General features: G+C 56.4%; 1 protein-coding gene across 3 annotated transcripts in view; it reads left to right on the forward strand.

Annotated features, from left to right (window-relative positions):
- Nucleotides 1–17,015, forward strand: part of FOXP4 (forkhead box P4) — a 51,818-nt gene that overhangs the window by 15,505 nt on the left and 19,298 nt on the right. For 2 of the 3 annotated variants that reach the window (XM_059075657.2, XM_059075658.2), the window contains exons 2-3: nucleotides 3,710–3,944; nucleotides 15,682–15,777. In XM_059075657.2, coding sequence (XP_058931640.1) covers nucleotides 3,726–3,944; nucleotides 15,682–15,777 — 315 coding nt within the window. In that variant the 5' untranslated portion in view covers nucleotides 3,710–3,725. Of the gene's footprint in view, nucleotides 1–3,709; nucleotides 3,945–8,280; nucleotides 8,341–15,681; nucleotides 15,778–17,015 lie in introns of those variants that run through there. The other variant, XM_067006185.1, reaches the window with a different exon arrangement.

The following is a 17,015-nucleotide window of genomic DNA, read 5'->3' on the forward strand; positions in this document are numbered from 1 at the left end:
CTTGGAGGGTCCCCCTCAGTACCAGAGCAGGTCCCCATTGGGAGGTTCGAGGCCTACATTTCCCTTTGGGAAAGGGACAGCTGTGATTCAAGAGGAACCTCGGTGGCTCTCACCAGCCGCTAGAACACAGTGGCTTCTTGTGTACATACTGACTAGGGAGTTTTCCTCCTGGAGCTTCCAAGTCAGAAGAGACCTTCAAGATCACCTCTCCATGTAGAGATGGGGAAATGGAGGCCCAGAGAAGGAGGAAGGCAAAGAAGTCACAGCTGGTTGTGACTGAGCTCAGGCCCCCTGACACCCAGTCCCCTGCCTGGACTCTAGCCAGAGTCCAGGCTCCCATGGACGCTGCCTTTCCCCCCCCAGCCCACACACCCTTGTTGTGGGTGCAGGGCATGGATATCAAGGCCTGCCTCTAGTACCCCACTCCACCCCACCCCATCCCTACATGGCCGGGCGCCAGGCACCCAGAGCCTGCTCACCCACAGTGCAGGGAGCACCCCAGTGCTGTTGCGACACCTGCAGAGAGACAGGCAGGAGGCTTGAGGCTGCCGCCGTGCTCCTCCTCAGGAGGACAGGTGTCTCCGGGCAGAGGTAAGGAGAGTCCTGGGAACACCCACCTGCAGGTTTGGATGGGTATTGGTGGACAGGCAGGCGCGAGCCTGGAAGGAGGTGAAGGCCCCGGGAGGGGGCAGAGCAGCGCACCACGTGGGAATTAACGCCATTCGTACACCCTGCGGAAATGACTTTTCAAATGCATATAATCTCAAGCATGCAAATGAGAGGCTTGCTTCACCCTGTTTAATATGAATGATCGGCCCTTGAATAGCTGTTATTACACGCCACATTGCAGCAATTATGTTGTTCACTGGGTGTCGCTCTGTCCCCCCCCCCCACCAATAAAAAGAAAAGAAAAGGGCACCTCTGTTTGCATCCTCCTTCCTTTTTTTCTCCCTTTTCCAAACTTGCTGTCTGAGCAACTTTATGGTGTGTGTGAATGTTGGAAGGGGGGCACTCTCCCGTACCCGAAGAAGAAACTGCTGGATTCTCTCTCCTTTCTCCTGTGCACACACACCCCTGAGGCTCTGGTCTTTGTCCCCTGGGGCCCAGGAGTTTTCAGATCTCAGGGAAGCTTGACTTGGAATCGGGGCAGGCAGCTGCTCTCCACCCCCCAGCAGGGCCAGGGTCAGGCAGAGGGAGAGCAGAGCGGCCCCTGCTGTCTCCCCATACCCCTCGTGTAGCTGGGGCCCAGGCCTGAGTGAGGGATCCAGGTGGGCGGTTGTGGGGAGGGGCTGGAGCCCTGTGCTCTGGCGGGTGGAGGACGGTGCCCACCCCATCCATCATTTGGTAGCTACTGGCCCTGGGGCTGACATGGCCATTAAGGCCGAGACCAAGTGCTCAATCTCTTCTGAACCGTTGTTGCCCCCAACCTTGCTCTTGCCCCTAGCCCAGCTCCTCGCAGAACCCAGGATTGGGAGCAGAAGCTGGGGGGTAGGGGAGCAACAAGCCCTTGGGAACACACAGAGAAATGCACAAACGCGGGACACTCCAGCAGCACAGGGTCACCCAGGAGGCCACACAGGTCCACTGGGACAGACACCTAGAGTCACAAGAGCAGGGTGATATGGCACACACGTGAACTAGCGGCCTCCCCATGGGCCTTTCACAGTGTTCTGTCCCCCCAAGCCCCCCATGCACACCTAGATACCCTCACTGTCTTCCCCACTCTGCTGAGAGCAGGGACAAAAAACAGCAAGTGGCCCAGTAGAGTGAGGAGAAAAGAGTTCTTCCAGAGTGAAAGAGAACTGGGGAGCTGCCACCTCGGAGAAGGAACTCGGGAAATAATCCTTCCAGCAGTTTCTCTATTAAGGCCCTCCTGCACCTATTTATTGGGTCAGGGACACTGTGTGGTCGTGGGGTCTGCCAAGGCCAAAAGGTAATCAAGAAGGGGGGAAAGAACGCTGGCTGGCTTCCAGCCCGATTGCTGTGTGATCTGGGCCAAGTCTTTGACCTCTCTGAGACCAGGGTATTCACCCTTACAAATAGGGCAGGTGAAGAAGGGACTCATCATTATTGGCGCGTACTCTGCTAGGTGGTTTGTATGTGCTATTTTATTTACTCCTCACAGGATCTGAGAGGCTTGGAGTAATTACTTACACAAACAAAGAAACAGGTTTAGGGAGTTTAAGACTCATGTCAAAGGTCAGTGGGGAATACCAACTGTGTCCTGTGTTTGGCTGAAATTTTTGTTCCTCTCAAGGGGCTGTGAATCTGGGGATAGCTGGAGACCCCAGACTTTGAGAACAGCTCTGCATATTTAAGTCCCCCATCCGCTTCATAGTCTGTGTACGAGCCCCTGAGATAGTACAGCCTCCGTGAGTTGTAGAAGGAAACCCAGGCCTCCTCCTCGCTAACCATAACCATCCCAGTCATACCCTCTCTCTTTCTGAGCATGTTTCAGCCACTCCTGAGAGGCAGTTGTGGGAGATGGGGGAAGATACAGGATTCAGGCCTTGACTCTGCCTTGGGTAAATCCTCTGACTCTCTGGACCCTCAGTTTCCCATCTGTAAAATCAAGATGATGATAACTATCTCTCGGGACTTCCCTGGTGGCACAGTGGTTAAGAATCCACCTGCCAATGCAGGGGACACAGGTTTGAGCCCTGGACCAGGAAGATCCCACACGCCGTGGAGCAGCTAAGCCCGTGCACCACAACTACTGAGCCTGTGCTCTAGAGCCCGCGAGCCACAACTACTGAAGCCTGCACGCCTAGGGCCCGTGCTCCACAGCAAGAGAAGCCACTGCAGTGAGAAGCCCGCGCACCGCAACCAAGAGTAGCCCCCGCTCTCCACAACTAGAGAATGCCCTTGTGCAGCAACGAAGACACAACGCAGCCAAAAATAAATAAATAATTTTTTTAAAAAAACCCCAAAAACTATTCTCCCACAGTTCTTGTGAGAAGGGATCTTGCTGCCTGTAGAGACAGTAAATATTGAGTGTCTGTTTTGGGCCAGGTGCTGGGCTGAGGGCCTTAGAATGGAAGGTCAGAGAAGTCGGACCACTAGCTGCCTTCCCTGCACAGCTCCAGGCCCAGCGGAGGGTCTGGCACCCAATAGTTGCTGGGAAAATGGCAGCGGCTTTTGCTGTGTGTGTGTGTCGGGGGGTGGGGGGTGGGGTGTTCGAGAAGGAGACCTGCCCTTGGGGAACTCCCCATCTAGGGGGGGAACAAACACAAAGGCCATTACAGGTGCGTGTGGGCGGGGGCGGGTCTGCGGGGGGCAATATGGTGGTTCCCGGGACTAGCTCACCTGCTTTCAAGTCCTTGCAGGACCCCCGCCCCTCCTCGCTCTGCCCTACACACTAACCTGGTGGAGGGAGAGACCTGAACCGGTTTGGGTGTGTGGGGGGGTTGGGGGGGTAGCGCCTCCTTGAGGAAATGTGGGGGAGGGGGGGCAACGGGGCGGCCTCCACTTCAGTCTGGAGCTGCCCTTGCCTGGGGCGGAGGGTGACCTTAGGAGGGAGGGTCTGCACCACAACAGGGGTCCCAGGATCAGCCTCCAGGAAGCTGAGAGGGAGAAGCCGCCCCAGGACTTGGTGGGGGTTGTGTCATTTGGGGATGGGGTGTTGAGGGGCATCTCCCGCTTCCCCGGGTGGAACCCGCCCTGCCTGTCCAGCCTCAGCCCCTCCCCCGTGTCTCTCCTCCCCCTCCAGGTCCCGCTAGAGCGACATGATGGTGGAATCCGCCTCGGAGACAATCAGGTCGGCTCCGTCTGGTCAGAACGGCGTGGGTAGCCTCTCCGGGCAGGCCGATGGCGGCTGCAGCGGCGGCGGCGGGGCCGGGACTGCGGGCCCCGCCGGAGGCAGCGCAGGCAGGGATGCGGCCGCGGGCGCAGACAGCAACGGCGAGATGAGCCCTGCGGAGCTGCTCCACTTCCAGCAGCAACAGGTAGGAGCTGGCGCCTCTCCCCAGCAACCCAGGAGAGGGGAGAGGGGCGCCAGGCCTCTTCCCGCCACGCCCTGGCCACCTGGGGGCCACCGCTCCCTGCCACGCAGCCTCACTTGAACATTCTTGAGAAGGTCCAGCCTGCAGGGACCCCCTCTGTGCGCTCCCATTCGAGTGGTCACTAAGGCAGGGGGAGAGCAGCCCTCCCAGAAAGAGAAGTGGTGCTGGGCTCCCTGAGATCATGAACCTTAGAACAGCCTCAGAAATATCCACAAGGGCAGACAGACGCCTGGGCAGCAGGCTTGAGGGTGTGCGTCTTGGGTGGGTGGGCGCCTGGGCTCTCCTCCCGCACTCCTGCTAAGTTAACAAACAGGGTTGGGGGAGGGAGACCCTGCTCTAAGTGTGTGCTCTTTGGGGGAGGGGGGCTGTGCACACAGTGGTATATCTTCATTTTATTTGTATTATAAAATGTTCCCCACCTCCACCACTGCCTGAGCCCCTGATGCAAGCTAGCTGTGAGATTAAACTTCCAGGCACCAAGGGTCAAGGCAGCTGGGAAAAGGTCAAGAGCAGTAGACAGAGGCAGGCCTCCATTTTTAGTGCTCAGACTGGAAGCCCTGTCTGTGTCCCCCGCCCTCTTCCCCTTCATCATTCCCACCCTAAACTGCAGAGTTCAGGAGTCCAAGACCAGCCTCTGAGGATCGAGAGAGGCTTTACGGGGTGGGGAAGCCTAGCTGGGTTATGACAGAGCAGGGGCCCCAGGTCCCGGCCCCACCCGGGGAAAAAGGGAGAATCGTGCTTGACAAGTTCAGGAGAACCGGCCCAGCCAGCCCCGGCCTTGGGATGCTCCTTCTCTTATTTGACTTTGCTCCTCAAATCACTGCTTGTGGCATAGCCCCTTGGGGGCTCTGCTGGGAATGTGGAAAATTCGGGTACTGCATGTTCTTCCCTGCCCATACCCCACCCCTGCCTCGTGCACACAGATGTGTGTACCCACATCGCCCTCATGCTCTCTCCCAGGTTTGCCCTGGGGCTCCTCCCCCGACTCCATAGCCCCTAAGGGGCCCTTTGCCACCACACTTCTTGAAGCTAGAGGTCAGACTGGAAGCAGCACCGTCAGAAGCCCAGCCCCACGCTCTGCACTGAGCTGGTCAGCCAGCACTGATGCAGGAACTGAACAAACCCAGGTTAAGTCCCAGCCTGCCCCTTCCCAGCAGTCAACCTTGGCCAGTCCTGGGCTTCCCTTACCTCTTGGCACCTAAAGTACACGCGTTGTTAGGATCAGATGCAGTTTGGGTGTAAAAATCCCTGGTCAGTACAGATGTGAACAGAATTGAGGACTTTAAAAAATTCCTTCCTCTTGCAAACAGTGGAAACTTGAGCAGTAAAGGGCCCGTCTCCTTTCTCCAGGGAGATGGTCCCTGGGAGTTTGCTGGTATCTCCCAAGCCCTCCTAAGCAGATTCTTTGGGGAAGAGACCCACAGAATCTGTACCACCTACGGGGGACAGAAGGTCAAAGGGCAGAACCCTGCCCTTCATCAAAATAATAACAGAACACACCCCACCAGAAATCTCCAAGGCCACCCATTTTGTATGGGTGAAAACTCTTCCCCTCCTGCACCTCTGTGCAGACAGAGCTATGAAAAATTTTGAATGTCGAGGGAGGGCTGGGAGGAATACTGAAACTGGAAAGCTTCTTTAAAAAAATTATATAAAGAGAAGACTGAACACAGATATCAGGATAAGTGGGGAGAGGTGTGGGGTGGAGAGAGACAGAACTGTCTGTACCGATCAGGTTTCTCTGTTCTGCGTTGCGCTCAGGCCATGTTTTACCATCTATATTCCACGTTCCAGTTATCCCTGTTTGTTTTGGTGAATATCCCAAAGTCCTGGAAAATCCTATATCTGTTTCACAAATAAACTGGGGTGGAGATTTGGAGGCGGGCGGAGGGAGGGCTGTTTTATCCATTTGGGCTCACTATGGGCGTAGTGCCTGGGGCCAAGGAAAATATTTGAGACTTAAAAAAGGTTTTCTTGGCTCCAGACTATGAAAAGAACCCTGCAAAATTAAAATTACAAAATTTTCAATTAAAAAGAAACAGTCTGTGGGCTGTCCTTCTCCCTCCAATATATGAGCGAGGCTTTGGGGGGAGCTTGAGGGTAACACTTTCTGGTCCCCCCAACAAGTGTCTCTGACTGTTTGTGGGGTAGAGTGAACATAGAAAACAGGGCCGTGGCCCAGCGAGTGCCCCCTCCTCCTCGACCCCCACCAGGAAGTCCTTCGAGGACAAACAAACACCCTGCCTCTGTTTGGTGCTTTGGGTCTTTAATTGCTTCACCATCCTGGGGAGATGGGTGTTATAATTCCCATATCACAACGAGGGGGCAGCAGAGGTAGCACTGACTTGTCCAGGTGACACGGGAAAGGCTAGATCTCAGGTCTCCCGGTTCCTAGTGCAGGGCTCAGCTCCCACCACACTCACAGTCCCCTGAGGGAAATGGAGGCAGCAAGGCCTGGCGCCTAGTAGGTGCTAAATTAACTACTGCTGGTGAGTGAATGAGAGCACTCCACTCCCAGTCTAAAAGCTCTCTTAAAACAAACCAACAAAAGCAGCAATGGCTGCCGTCTCTAAGTGGCCACTCCGGAGGCAGAGGGTGTGAGTGGGTCTGTGGGCAGTGCCCTGGTCCCTCCTCCCCGTGCCTCCGTGGCTCCTCTTTGTCTGTCTGTCGGTGGGTCTGTTGGTCCCTGCCCCTCTGCTCTGGACAAACAAGCCCTGGAAATGCAGTCTTGGCCTTTGGGAGTAATGAGTTGACAAAGGAGAGAGAGATAAACAGGGCGAGTCAGAAGTCAGGCTGGTGACAGGACTTTAGGCTGAAACAAACAGTGCTGAAGAGGGCAGCCACGTCACTTTGGAACAAGGGCAGGCGCCTGTTTCCATGCAACAGCAGGCCGGGAGCTTGTTTAAACAGAGGCAGGGTAGGGGGGACAGGGCTCAGCTGCCAGGATCTGTCTGACTGGAGAGAGGGTCCCCCTCTGGCTGCCCCATTTCAGCAGTCAAGGCCCCAGCTTCCCGCTCCCTCCCCCCAGCCCTCTTTTTGGTGAGTGACAGAGCCACACCGCCTCCACTCTGTCCTTGGGGCTTTCATCTGGTCTCCAGTCTCCTGGAGACTCACCCCTGAGAAGGAAGCGTGGAGAGGAGAGTGCTGTGGGCCCTGGAGCGTGCATTCACTCAGCAAACATGCATCTCACCTTATTTTGCACCTGGCACCCTGCTGGCCCGCTGGAGTTGGTGATCCCCAGCTGCTGTCAGAGAATGCCTTGAACCGAACAGGCGTGCCAGCTGCCCGTCAACCCCCTCCCTTCCTTCACCAAGTCTAAGTCTCCTTCCTCAGTGGCCCCCCGGCCTCATATTTCCCCTCTAGGATGGCTTTTTTCTTTGAAGGTCGCCCCTGCATTTTCTCCTAATCTAATTTCACCTGTATGAAAATGTTCCCAGTGTGTAGGGCTTTCCCCAGAGACTCCACAGATATCCCTGATGGGGGGGCAGCCAGGGCTGGGAGAAGTGTGTGCCAGCTCTGGGGAGGTGAGGTGGAGGGCCTGGGGAGGTTTTGGGGACCAGGCTGGATGCTCGCTGGACTTGGGGCCAGGAGGACTGGGCCAGACAGTGGGGGCGGGCAGGGCTGCTGGCTCTGCGGCTGAGCTGAAAGGCGTCCTGGGCCTCCGGAGCCTGCGCTCCTATTGTCTTCTGGTTGCGAGGGGTGACAGGTCAGCGGGGGTCACAGGAGGGTTGCCTAGCGTCTGGGAACTCCCAGCGCAGTTGCCTTGGCAACTGGGGCCAAATCCCACCCTGTTCACATCCTGTGAGGAGATTCAAAATGGTTTGGGGGCTCTGCACATTCATGGGCTTTTAACTCGCCCCCCTCCATAGAGATGGAGCGAGGGGAGTGTCAGGGAGCTGGGGAAAGAAGAATGGAAGAGATTTTTGTTCTCCTCCCCCATCTGGCCCTCCTCTAGGGGGATGGGGTGGAAAGGGGAGGCTTCGGTGGTGAATTAGTGCAGACACCTCACACACGCTGTCAACGGTTGCGTTTCGTCTTGAGGTCTGGGGCCCATTTCTTCAGTCTTTGGGACTCCCACCCTCCTGCCCCAGATTCTGCTCCTTCATCTCTAGTCCTACACCCTCCAGACTCCCCTTTTCTTTCCGTAGAATGAGCCCCTTCCCAGGAAGTGCTTGGGGGCCTGCAGGGAGAGCTGGGAGCCGAACTCCTCAGAGGCGAGACTTAGAAAGTTCCCGTGGGTGAGGTCCCTGACCCGGGACCGCTGTGGGGTAGTGTTAGAAACGACCGACCGACCGACCGACCGACCGACCCCTCCCTCCAGCTTGGGAACAGAGAGCAGGTGAGAGGTGGGCCCGGGTAGTAAGGTGACAGGCAGGGTCCTGAGAGGATGCCTCAGGGGAGAGGACCTAACCCCCCTTCTCTTACCCTTCCTGGGTTGCTAAGCCAAAGGCCACCCTGTTTTGTGTTTCTGCCCCCTAGTCCAACAAAAAAGGAAGCTTCCCTAAGAGGGGAGAGAAAGGTCAAGGAGAGGGCCCGGGGCCTCGGAAAGGAATGCTCAGGCCCCTGCTTCCTTGGGACTAGGGAAGAGCAAGTCCACTGTGCTCCCAGGTTCCCCTTCTGCTGTGGAATTCTGACACCCCCTCTTTTATCCCCCCCTCACCCCCTTTTTATTACCAGAGTTCTTGTCCTTACTGGTAGGAGTTTGGGGACCGGGGAGAACTGGGGAAAGGGGGTGAGTGTTTCCGCTTCTGGGGGTGAAGGACTGAAGCGGGGACGGCCTGCATCCCAGGGCCTCTGCCCAGCGGGTGAGCTAGGTTTTCTCCTACCGGAGCCCCTTCATTCTGAGGAGCCCCCAGTGGGAGTCAGTGGGGAGGGAACCGCATGCCCCCCCCCACAGTCCCCACTCTAAACCCCACACTTACAGCCCCTGCGGAATGGCTAGCGTGAGGATGGCGCTGAACCCAGGCCTGGGAAGAGACGACCCCCCTTCTGGAGAACTCCAGTTACCGGGAGGCGTCTGGGAGGCGTCTCTCTGAGGAGAAGCGCCACCATCCCGCGACTGCCCCGCACTCTTGCAGCTCCTTCCCAGATGCCACTGCTGGACCTTTCCGGTGGAGGCGGTTTGGGCCCAGAGGGGCTGGATGGGCCTGGGGCTGCTCCCTGTTGGGGGCACGAAGGGAGGGAAGGAAGGAGCCTCTGGGGAGGGCCTTGCCCTTTGGGGCACTGTTGGGTTCATTTGTTAATTCTGTTCCGTGGAGAGGAGGCATTCTCTTGGCGGTGAAGGGGTCCTAAAACCGGTCAGTGCGTCTCCCACCCACGTGGGCCTGTCTGTATCTGCGCGTTGCTGGTTTTCATTTTAATGGTTCTAATTTGAGAATGCGCCGATGTCATTTTTACGAGGTTGGTGTAAAAAAAATTTACAGCCTTTTCCAAAAAGCTTTTTTTTTTTTTTTTTTCCAAGGGAAAAAGGTGTAGAATCACTTCGGGGGTTTTATGGTCTCCTCTCCCCCATCCTCCTTGCCCCCCTTCTCTGTGTAATTTCATTTTTATGTCTCTTTGCTGGAGGATAAAGCCTGGCTGGTGGAGAACCTGGGTCTCCCCAGGTCAGCACCCTTACTGGTGGGGGCCCCTGACCCCTGACCCTTCTCCCTGCACCCCTTCCCTCCACACTCTGGTCCCAGAGGACTTGTATTTCAAGGGGTAGATGGAGAGAGGTTTCCCGTTTAATTCAAGTCAACAAATACTTATTAGGTATCTACTGTTTACTAGCAGTGGGTTAGGTATCTCCTCTCAGAGATTGTATCAATTCCTGCTTAAAATCCTCCAGCAGTTTTTCCTTGAGTGTAGAAGGCAATAAAAAGCCATCGTCCCAGTGATGTGGCTGCTGCTCACCCCTGGGACTTCTTCTCAGGCCACTCAGCTTGGCCACACTGGCGTTTTTGGTTCCTAATGCTCCAACCTTATATGCCCACTGCCAGGCTCTTGCACCAAGAGCCCCAGCTCCTTCCAACCGGTGAATACCCTCCCCTGAAAGAGTAGCCCCCTCATCCTAAATGCGTCCTCGGAGAGGCCTTCCCTGGCCACACAATCTAAGTAACCAGCCAGCCGTCCTCTGCGTAACGCTGGCCACCATCTCACAGCTCTCGCTTCGCTTTTTTTGTAGGGTCTGTCTCATGCCATTAGAATGTGAGCTCCATTAAAGCAAATACGCCATGTCCCCAGTGTCTAGGACAGTGTGAGTGCCCTGTGGGACTTCACAAATACTTGCTGAATTATAGATAAATGAATCAAAAGTCATATTCCGGGGGGGAGGGTGGGGGAAGCTGATGGGCCTTCCTGGGAGGGCTTTTCAGGTTTGGGGGTGGGCCGGCCCACCAAACACCCTTCTAGGGCCCCTTCCCCTAAATCGAGCCAGCTCCCAGTTGAAATTGTCAAGACAGTTGAGATCCCAATTTTGCCAAAATTAGCTAGATGCAGACAGAAGAAGTTTGGGTTTTGTTTACTTTGGCTGCTCTTTTCCACCATCGGGATTAGACCAGAGTTTGCTGGGGCGGCGGGGGTTCCTCCATCCTGTCTGCCCAGCTCCTGGCTCCCCATCCCCGTGCAGAGCCCCCGTGTCAGGCCCAGGAGGACTCAGGCTCTGCTTCTGCCGCTGTGTGACTTTGGGCGCTTCACTGCCCCTCTTCGGATCTCGGTTCCTTATCGATAAAGTGAACTAGTAGATAAGTGTTTCACGAACCTTTTTGCTGGAGATCTTGCCGTAAGAAATGCCTTTTATTTGGAGTGGCAGCACACAAGAGTTTCACGAAACAATGCTTATGCTTACCTAGTAACTCTGATGTTTTCGTGTGTGTGTGTATATGTGTGTGTGTATTTTTTCCTATTTTTTTGACCTTCTAAATTGATATTATATGACCCACCATTAGCTCATTACCAGCAATTGGGAAAACACTAGACTAGATACCCTCTAACACGCCAGCTCACCAGGTCTGTGACCTGCACGACTCTGCTTCTCTGTTCTCAAAGTTCAGCCCTTCGTGCTTGTCTCCCTGAGCACCACGTCCCCGCCCTCCCAAACGCACAGAGTAAGTCTGGGACCGACACAGACCTGGAATCCGCCAGCCTGGAGAAAGAACCAGTAAACAACCCTGCACCTGGCCTCCACAGAGAGGATGCTGGTCCTCCCCCAAATTCTCCAAGACAGAAATGAGGGTGTAGTCTCATCCCGCAGATGAGAGATGCATCTGCCCCAAGACTTGTTTTTCTTTTCATAGCAGCTCGCTGTGGCCCTCAAAGCACTAGCTTCATTCCCCTCCAACCCCGCTGCCCTCCCTGGATGCCATCCGTTATAAGCCATTTGTTCCTAATTGTGAAGCTCCTGCTAATGACTTCTGAATGGGCGGTTGGGGGAGGAGGGTTCGGCTTCATTAGCGAGACTGAGCCCTTGGGCTTGAGGGGGGAATGGGGGTGGGTGTAGATGGAAAAGGGCTTGGTTAACAAGTCCTTCTGGGTGGCACTGGACAAATGATCAGGAGCTGCCTGGGAAGGTGAAAGATCAATAATCACAATCACAAGAGTTAATGTCCATCCAGGACCCACTGAGTGCCAGCACTATGCTGAGTACTCCACGTGCACTGTCACATGTATTCTTCACAGCAAACCTGTGAGCTGACTACAGGGTTATTCTCGTTTTACACAGGAAGAAACCGAGGCTCAGAGCAGTGATGTGACTTACCCAAGGTGACTCAGTATTTGGTGGAGCCAGGATTTGGATCCAGATCCCTTTGACCAGGGTCCGGGCCCTGAATGGACCAGTACTGCTTCCTTTAGAGGAAAACTAGGCTTCATTCCCCAAACCACAGAGCTGGGCATTTGGTTTTCAGTCTGAGGGGCAGAGGGAGCAGGAAAATGAGGTTTAAAAGGCCAAATGGGGGCTTCCCTGGTGGCGCGGTGGTTGAGAGTCCGCGGTGGTTGAGAGGGGGCGACGCAGGTTCATGCCCGGGTCCGGGAGGATCCCACGTGCCGCGGAGCGGCTGGGCCCGTGAGCCATGGCCACTGAGCCTGCGCATCCGGAGCCTATGCCCCGCAACGGGGAGAGGCCACAACAGTGAGAGGCCCGCATACCGCAAAAAAAAAAAAAAAAAAAGGCCAAATGGCTTCCAATTTCCCATTCTGCCCTGAGCCCCCCCCATCCCTTCTCCCTGGTGGGATTCTCAATGCCTCTTCCTACCCAAAGCTGTATCTGGCCCACAAGGAAGAGAAACTGAACCCCGTGTATCAGGCCCCAGCCACAGCAGGCAGTGCAGACACATGCCTGGTGTGCCAGAATGGTGACTGTGACTTGGATGGGGCTTTAGAAAGTCTTAGACCTACCTGATCCCTTGGGTGACCACCCTGGAGGAGGACATCCTAGGCCAGAGGGCCTCCCCAGCCCCTCCTCCCAGAGCACCGTCCCTGGCCAGGGGTCCAGATGGGGGTGGGGGATGGTGCAGCATTACAGGGCGCTGAGCAGTCAGTGACATGTCCAGGCCATCTGGGGAGGGGAGATTGAGCCCCAAACCCAGGGTCTGCCCATCACCCTCACCCCTGGGCACCTATAGGGTGATCTTTGGGTGGTACCAAGTCCCTAACTGGGTCAAGGCTGGGCTGTAGGCAAAGTCCATGAAATGAGCGTGTGCTGCCCACTGCCATCTCCCCGTCTTCTCCAAGCCAGCATGAGGTGCGTGGCCATGAAAGTGAATGAAGGAATGAGTGAAGGATGAATGAATGAAGTGCCTAGAGGAGCAGACTCCGTGGGCTCCTCCAGCCTCTCTGGCTACTTACCTCCAACACAGCTGAATTTTCTGTCCCTGCAAGTGGTTTCCAGGTCCCCAGACTCAGCGGCTATTTCAGTCGTCTGTGGTGTGAGGGTCGCTGCGTCTGGAACGCCCTGAACCCTTCACCCTCCTTGTCCACCTGGTGAGCCTGCCCTTCCAGCCTCCAGTCAGTGCCGCCACCTCGTCTGGGCCCCGGTGCTGGTGTCCATCTCCACCTCCGTCTGTGACGAGCGTCTCATCACAGCACCAGGCCCTGAGCCCTGGGGCAGGGCCAAGTTCTGTTTCTCTGTATCCCCAGCACCTAGCACCGTCGTCCCTGGCACGTAGGAAATGGAAGGAAGGAGTGTGGGGGGAAGGGGGGGAGGTCAGAGGAGGTGACAACCTGGCCAGGCCTAGAGTCTCACCTGGTCCCCTGTCATCTGGCCTAACGGGGGAGGAAAGGCTCAGAGTGATAGGAGGGGTGGGGCCTGTCGCACGGAGGTCTCACAGGAATGAGATTGCAAGGCCCTGTCATTTTTTTCCTGTAAGTCTCGTAATTTCATGCTCCAGGGGACCACCAAGTAAGTGAGTCAGTGGGGAGAGAATCCAGCCCCCCAGGCCACTCCCCCCACCAGGAGACTGCTCAGGACTCCCTCCAACTTCCCCTGGAAAACCCTCCCGTGTGGCTCCCCTCTTCCCACCAGGGATTGCGGAGGGGCTCCCTCCCCCCACCCTGACCAGCATCCCCTCTGGGTCGCCTGGGCTGCCAGCCCCTCTGAGCCATCCTCTTCACCCACTTTGCCCCCTGATCTCTGACCCCTCTACCCCATCTCTACCTTTGGAGGACAAAGAGCATCTGTCCAGCTGTGTCATTAGACCTGGGGCGGGGTCCCTAAAAAACGAGGCACACAGAGGCAGGGCCCCTTCCGGATGACCAGCTGGCCACCTCCTTCCCCTCTTCTTCACCCTGTACCTCCTCCCACAGCCTCTCAGAGCCCTTGACTCAGGTCAGATTTCTACTTTCTGATGTGAATCTTGAAGAGAAGCAACCCCGGGCCACTCCTCCCAGTGTGAGGTCCCGGGGAAGAGGGGTGTGGAAGAGGCCTAGGATCTGGGGCGCTGGTGAGCTGCACGCCAATCTGGACGCCAGGTCTGCCCTGGGACACGCTCGCATAGATACACCAGGGCGTATTTAGGTACTGTCCTAAGGTAAACTAGGTTTAAGCCTCAGGGAGGCTCAGCTATTCAATGAAAGGGCTGCAAAGGGGGTGTGTATATATGCTTGGTGTACAGTGGGTGCCCCCTAAGTGTTTGCTGAGTGGCGGGGTGGGGGGCTGTGAGTGCATCCGTGTCCCGCCTTATAGGTCCGCCTTGGTGGTGCTCGCAGTGGGTAGGAGAGTGGAAGTCCACGTGAGGACAGACAAGTGTGTGTGTGTGGACAGATGTGCGAGGAAGCCGCAGGTGGTCCGTTTCATTTAATAGGTGCGCTGGGGAGAGGCTGGAGGAGGTGAGAGATTCAGGATACAGGAAGGAAGCAAATGCTCCTCGAATGCTGACCAAGTGCCAAGCATTGGTCCTTTAACACCCCACCCCCACCCGCAAGTATTTCAGAGTTAGGTAGTGGCCCAGTTTTTCAGAGCAGACTGGAACGCAGAGAGAGGGGATAACTTGCCCGAGGTCACACTACCGGTAGGCGGCACAGCTGGGCTTCACAGCCAGGTCTGCCTGATGCCAGGCCCCGCTGTCAAAGGCCTGGACACAACTGCTCTGGCCCCCAAGGAGATCTTTGAGGAACCTGGGTATATTTTGTGCTCCTGAAATGTGGATTCAAGACAGGTGCCCACTACTGACCTGGAGTGGCGGGGGATGGAGGGCTTGGCTGACCTTACAGAGAACTCCCTGGCCTCTGTCTCCTACCTGACCTCTCCGACTCAACGTCTCACTGCTCATCTGCCCACCTCCTAGGCCCACTGCCTGGCTGTAGACTCCATGCACCTCCCATTCTCATGAGCCCACTGGCTCAGAGTCCAGTCTGAGCCACTGTGGCCTCCAAGCCCCGACCACTACAGTCAGTGTAACTCACTGATAGTTCACACACTGCCTTCAGGACTTGATCCAATTCCCCCAGTGCCACAAGGCCCTGCTCCCAGACCTCCTGTCCCAACGATGACGACGTAGCACTCAGACCCTGAGACTCCACCCTCATCCCCCCAACTGTGTGCTCTGACTCCAAGTGAATGCTACTCCCATAGCCCCCAGACCGACCACCTAGTAAGGCAGATGGCCTTGGAGCCAGGCTTCTTGGCCTCCAATCCTGGCTCTGGATAATACGCCCTAGCTGTGTGACCTTGGGCGTATTACTTAACTTCAGTTTCCTCATCTGCAAAATGGGACTGATAATCCCTACCTCACACCCTCCCAGGAGAGGATTAAATGACATCTTGCCTGTAAAGTGCCTGACACATCGTAGATGCTCGACAAATTGTACCTACTATTAATAGCCTGAGTCCACCACTGTACTTTCTCCTGGGTCCTTGTTTTGACCACTGACCCATTTGCTGACCCCATTGATTCCCAACAAAACCTCACCAGGTCCCAGAGTGAGTCCCTACAGGTTCTGATCCCCAAAGCCTGGCAGCTTCTCCCTGCAGGTTCTGAACCCCAAAGCCTGGCAGCTTCTCTCAGTGACTCCTACCTTTATCCTTATCCCCTAGCCCAGGTGGACCCCGTGACCCTCTCACTCATTCCCAAGACCTTCTACATGACCCTGACCTCCTCCCCTTTATTCTCTCCAAACGCTCCCTGAATCCAGGGTCCTGCACTGACCCTTGCCCTCCCACGTCTGTTGGAGCAGCCAGGAGCACTGATTTGCCCCTGTCTTGCAGGCTCTCCAAGTGGCCCGGCAGTTCCTGCTGCAGCAGGCCTCGGGCCTGAGCTCCCCAGGGAACAATGACAGCAAGCAGTCGGCCTCTGCCGTGCAGGTGAGGAGGATGCCCTGCTGGGCTGGGCTGGGCTGGGCTGGGCTGGTGCCAGGTCGGAGGGTGGGCTTGGCACCAAGGAAGGGGAAGGACCGGCTGGAGAACTGCTCTGGCCCCATCCCCAGTGCCAGAGAGGGGGCGGCTTTCCAGAAGGGATTGCAGTCACTGCAGGGGCAGGTGAAGAAACACCACCTTCTCATCTGCACCTGACCGCCCAGCCCTTCCTCCACCAAGCCTCGCGTGTCTGTCGCTCAGTTTGAGTCTGTCTGAGCCCTCTGTCTCTGTTCCTGTCTGCCTGCCTCCTCTTCCCTGGCTCTGCCCTCAGGGTCTCTCCCTGGCATTTCTGGGTCACTGGGCCCGTCCCTCTCTGCTCCCCTCCCAGGCTTTCTCACTTGCTGAGGCCACCACGCCCTCCCCCCACCTCCTCCTCTCTCACCCACCAACTCTCTCTGTCTCCCCATGTTTCCTGTCTCTTGATGTCTCTCTGTCTCTTTTGTTTTCCTTTGCACAATCTGCCCTTTTTGTCCCCCTCTCCCTTCCCCGCAGCGTGCTGGCCCATCTGGCTGGCTGGGGGAGGGGAGGGGAGATGGTGTTGGGGGCGGGGGTAAGCCAGGCCTTCTGTTTACCTTTTGTGTCACAAAGAACTTGGGAGAATTGCCGTCTGAGTCGGGGTGGGTCACAGCTCCGAGGGCAGCCCGCTCCCCTCCCCCTGGCTTCTCCCCCCCGCCCCAGCTGGGCTTCCTCGTTCTCTCTACCCCTCGGTGGGTGGGGGGGGGCAGGGGGAGGGGTGGTGGCTCCAAATTGGGAAGGGGACTAAGCAGGGCTTTGGAAGGAAGTTTATCTAAGGGAGGAAGGGTGAACACAATCCAATCAGCAAAGCGCTGAAGCCTGAAGGGTGGGGTGCTGAGGGAGTCGGGGGACGAGAGGAGCAGCGCGGGGAGGGAGTACAGGGTAGCCGGAGAAGGACCTGGGACTGGGTTAGTCTTGGGGCAGATTCCAGTGCTCTGCGGCTCCGAGGGCATATCTGGGTTTTCTGTGAAACAAGCAAGCTTACGTTCCAAAAGTGCTTTCAAGAAGTTGAAGGTGCCGGACAGGACAGTTGTGGGGCCTGAGCAGTGACCCTCTTTTAAAAGTCTCCAACCTAATGAGACAGCCCTCAGGGGGAGGAGTTGGGCAAAGAGGGGTAGTGGCCTGGGCAGGGAAGGGGAGGACAGTTCGGATAACCACTAATGGGAAGAAGA

The sequence above is a fragment of the Kogia breviceps genome, chromosome 10 (genome assembly GCF_026419965.1).
Source record: "Kogia breviceps isolate mKogBre1 chromosome 10, mKogBre1 haplotype 1, whole genome shotgun sequence".
Classification (NCBI taxonomy): Eukaryota; Metazoa; Chordata; class Mammalia; order Artiodactyla; family Physeteridae; genus Kogia; species Kogia breviceps.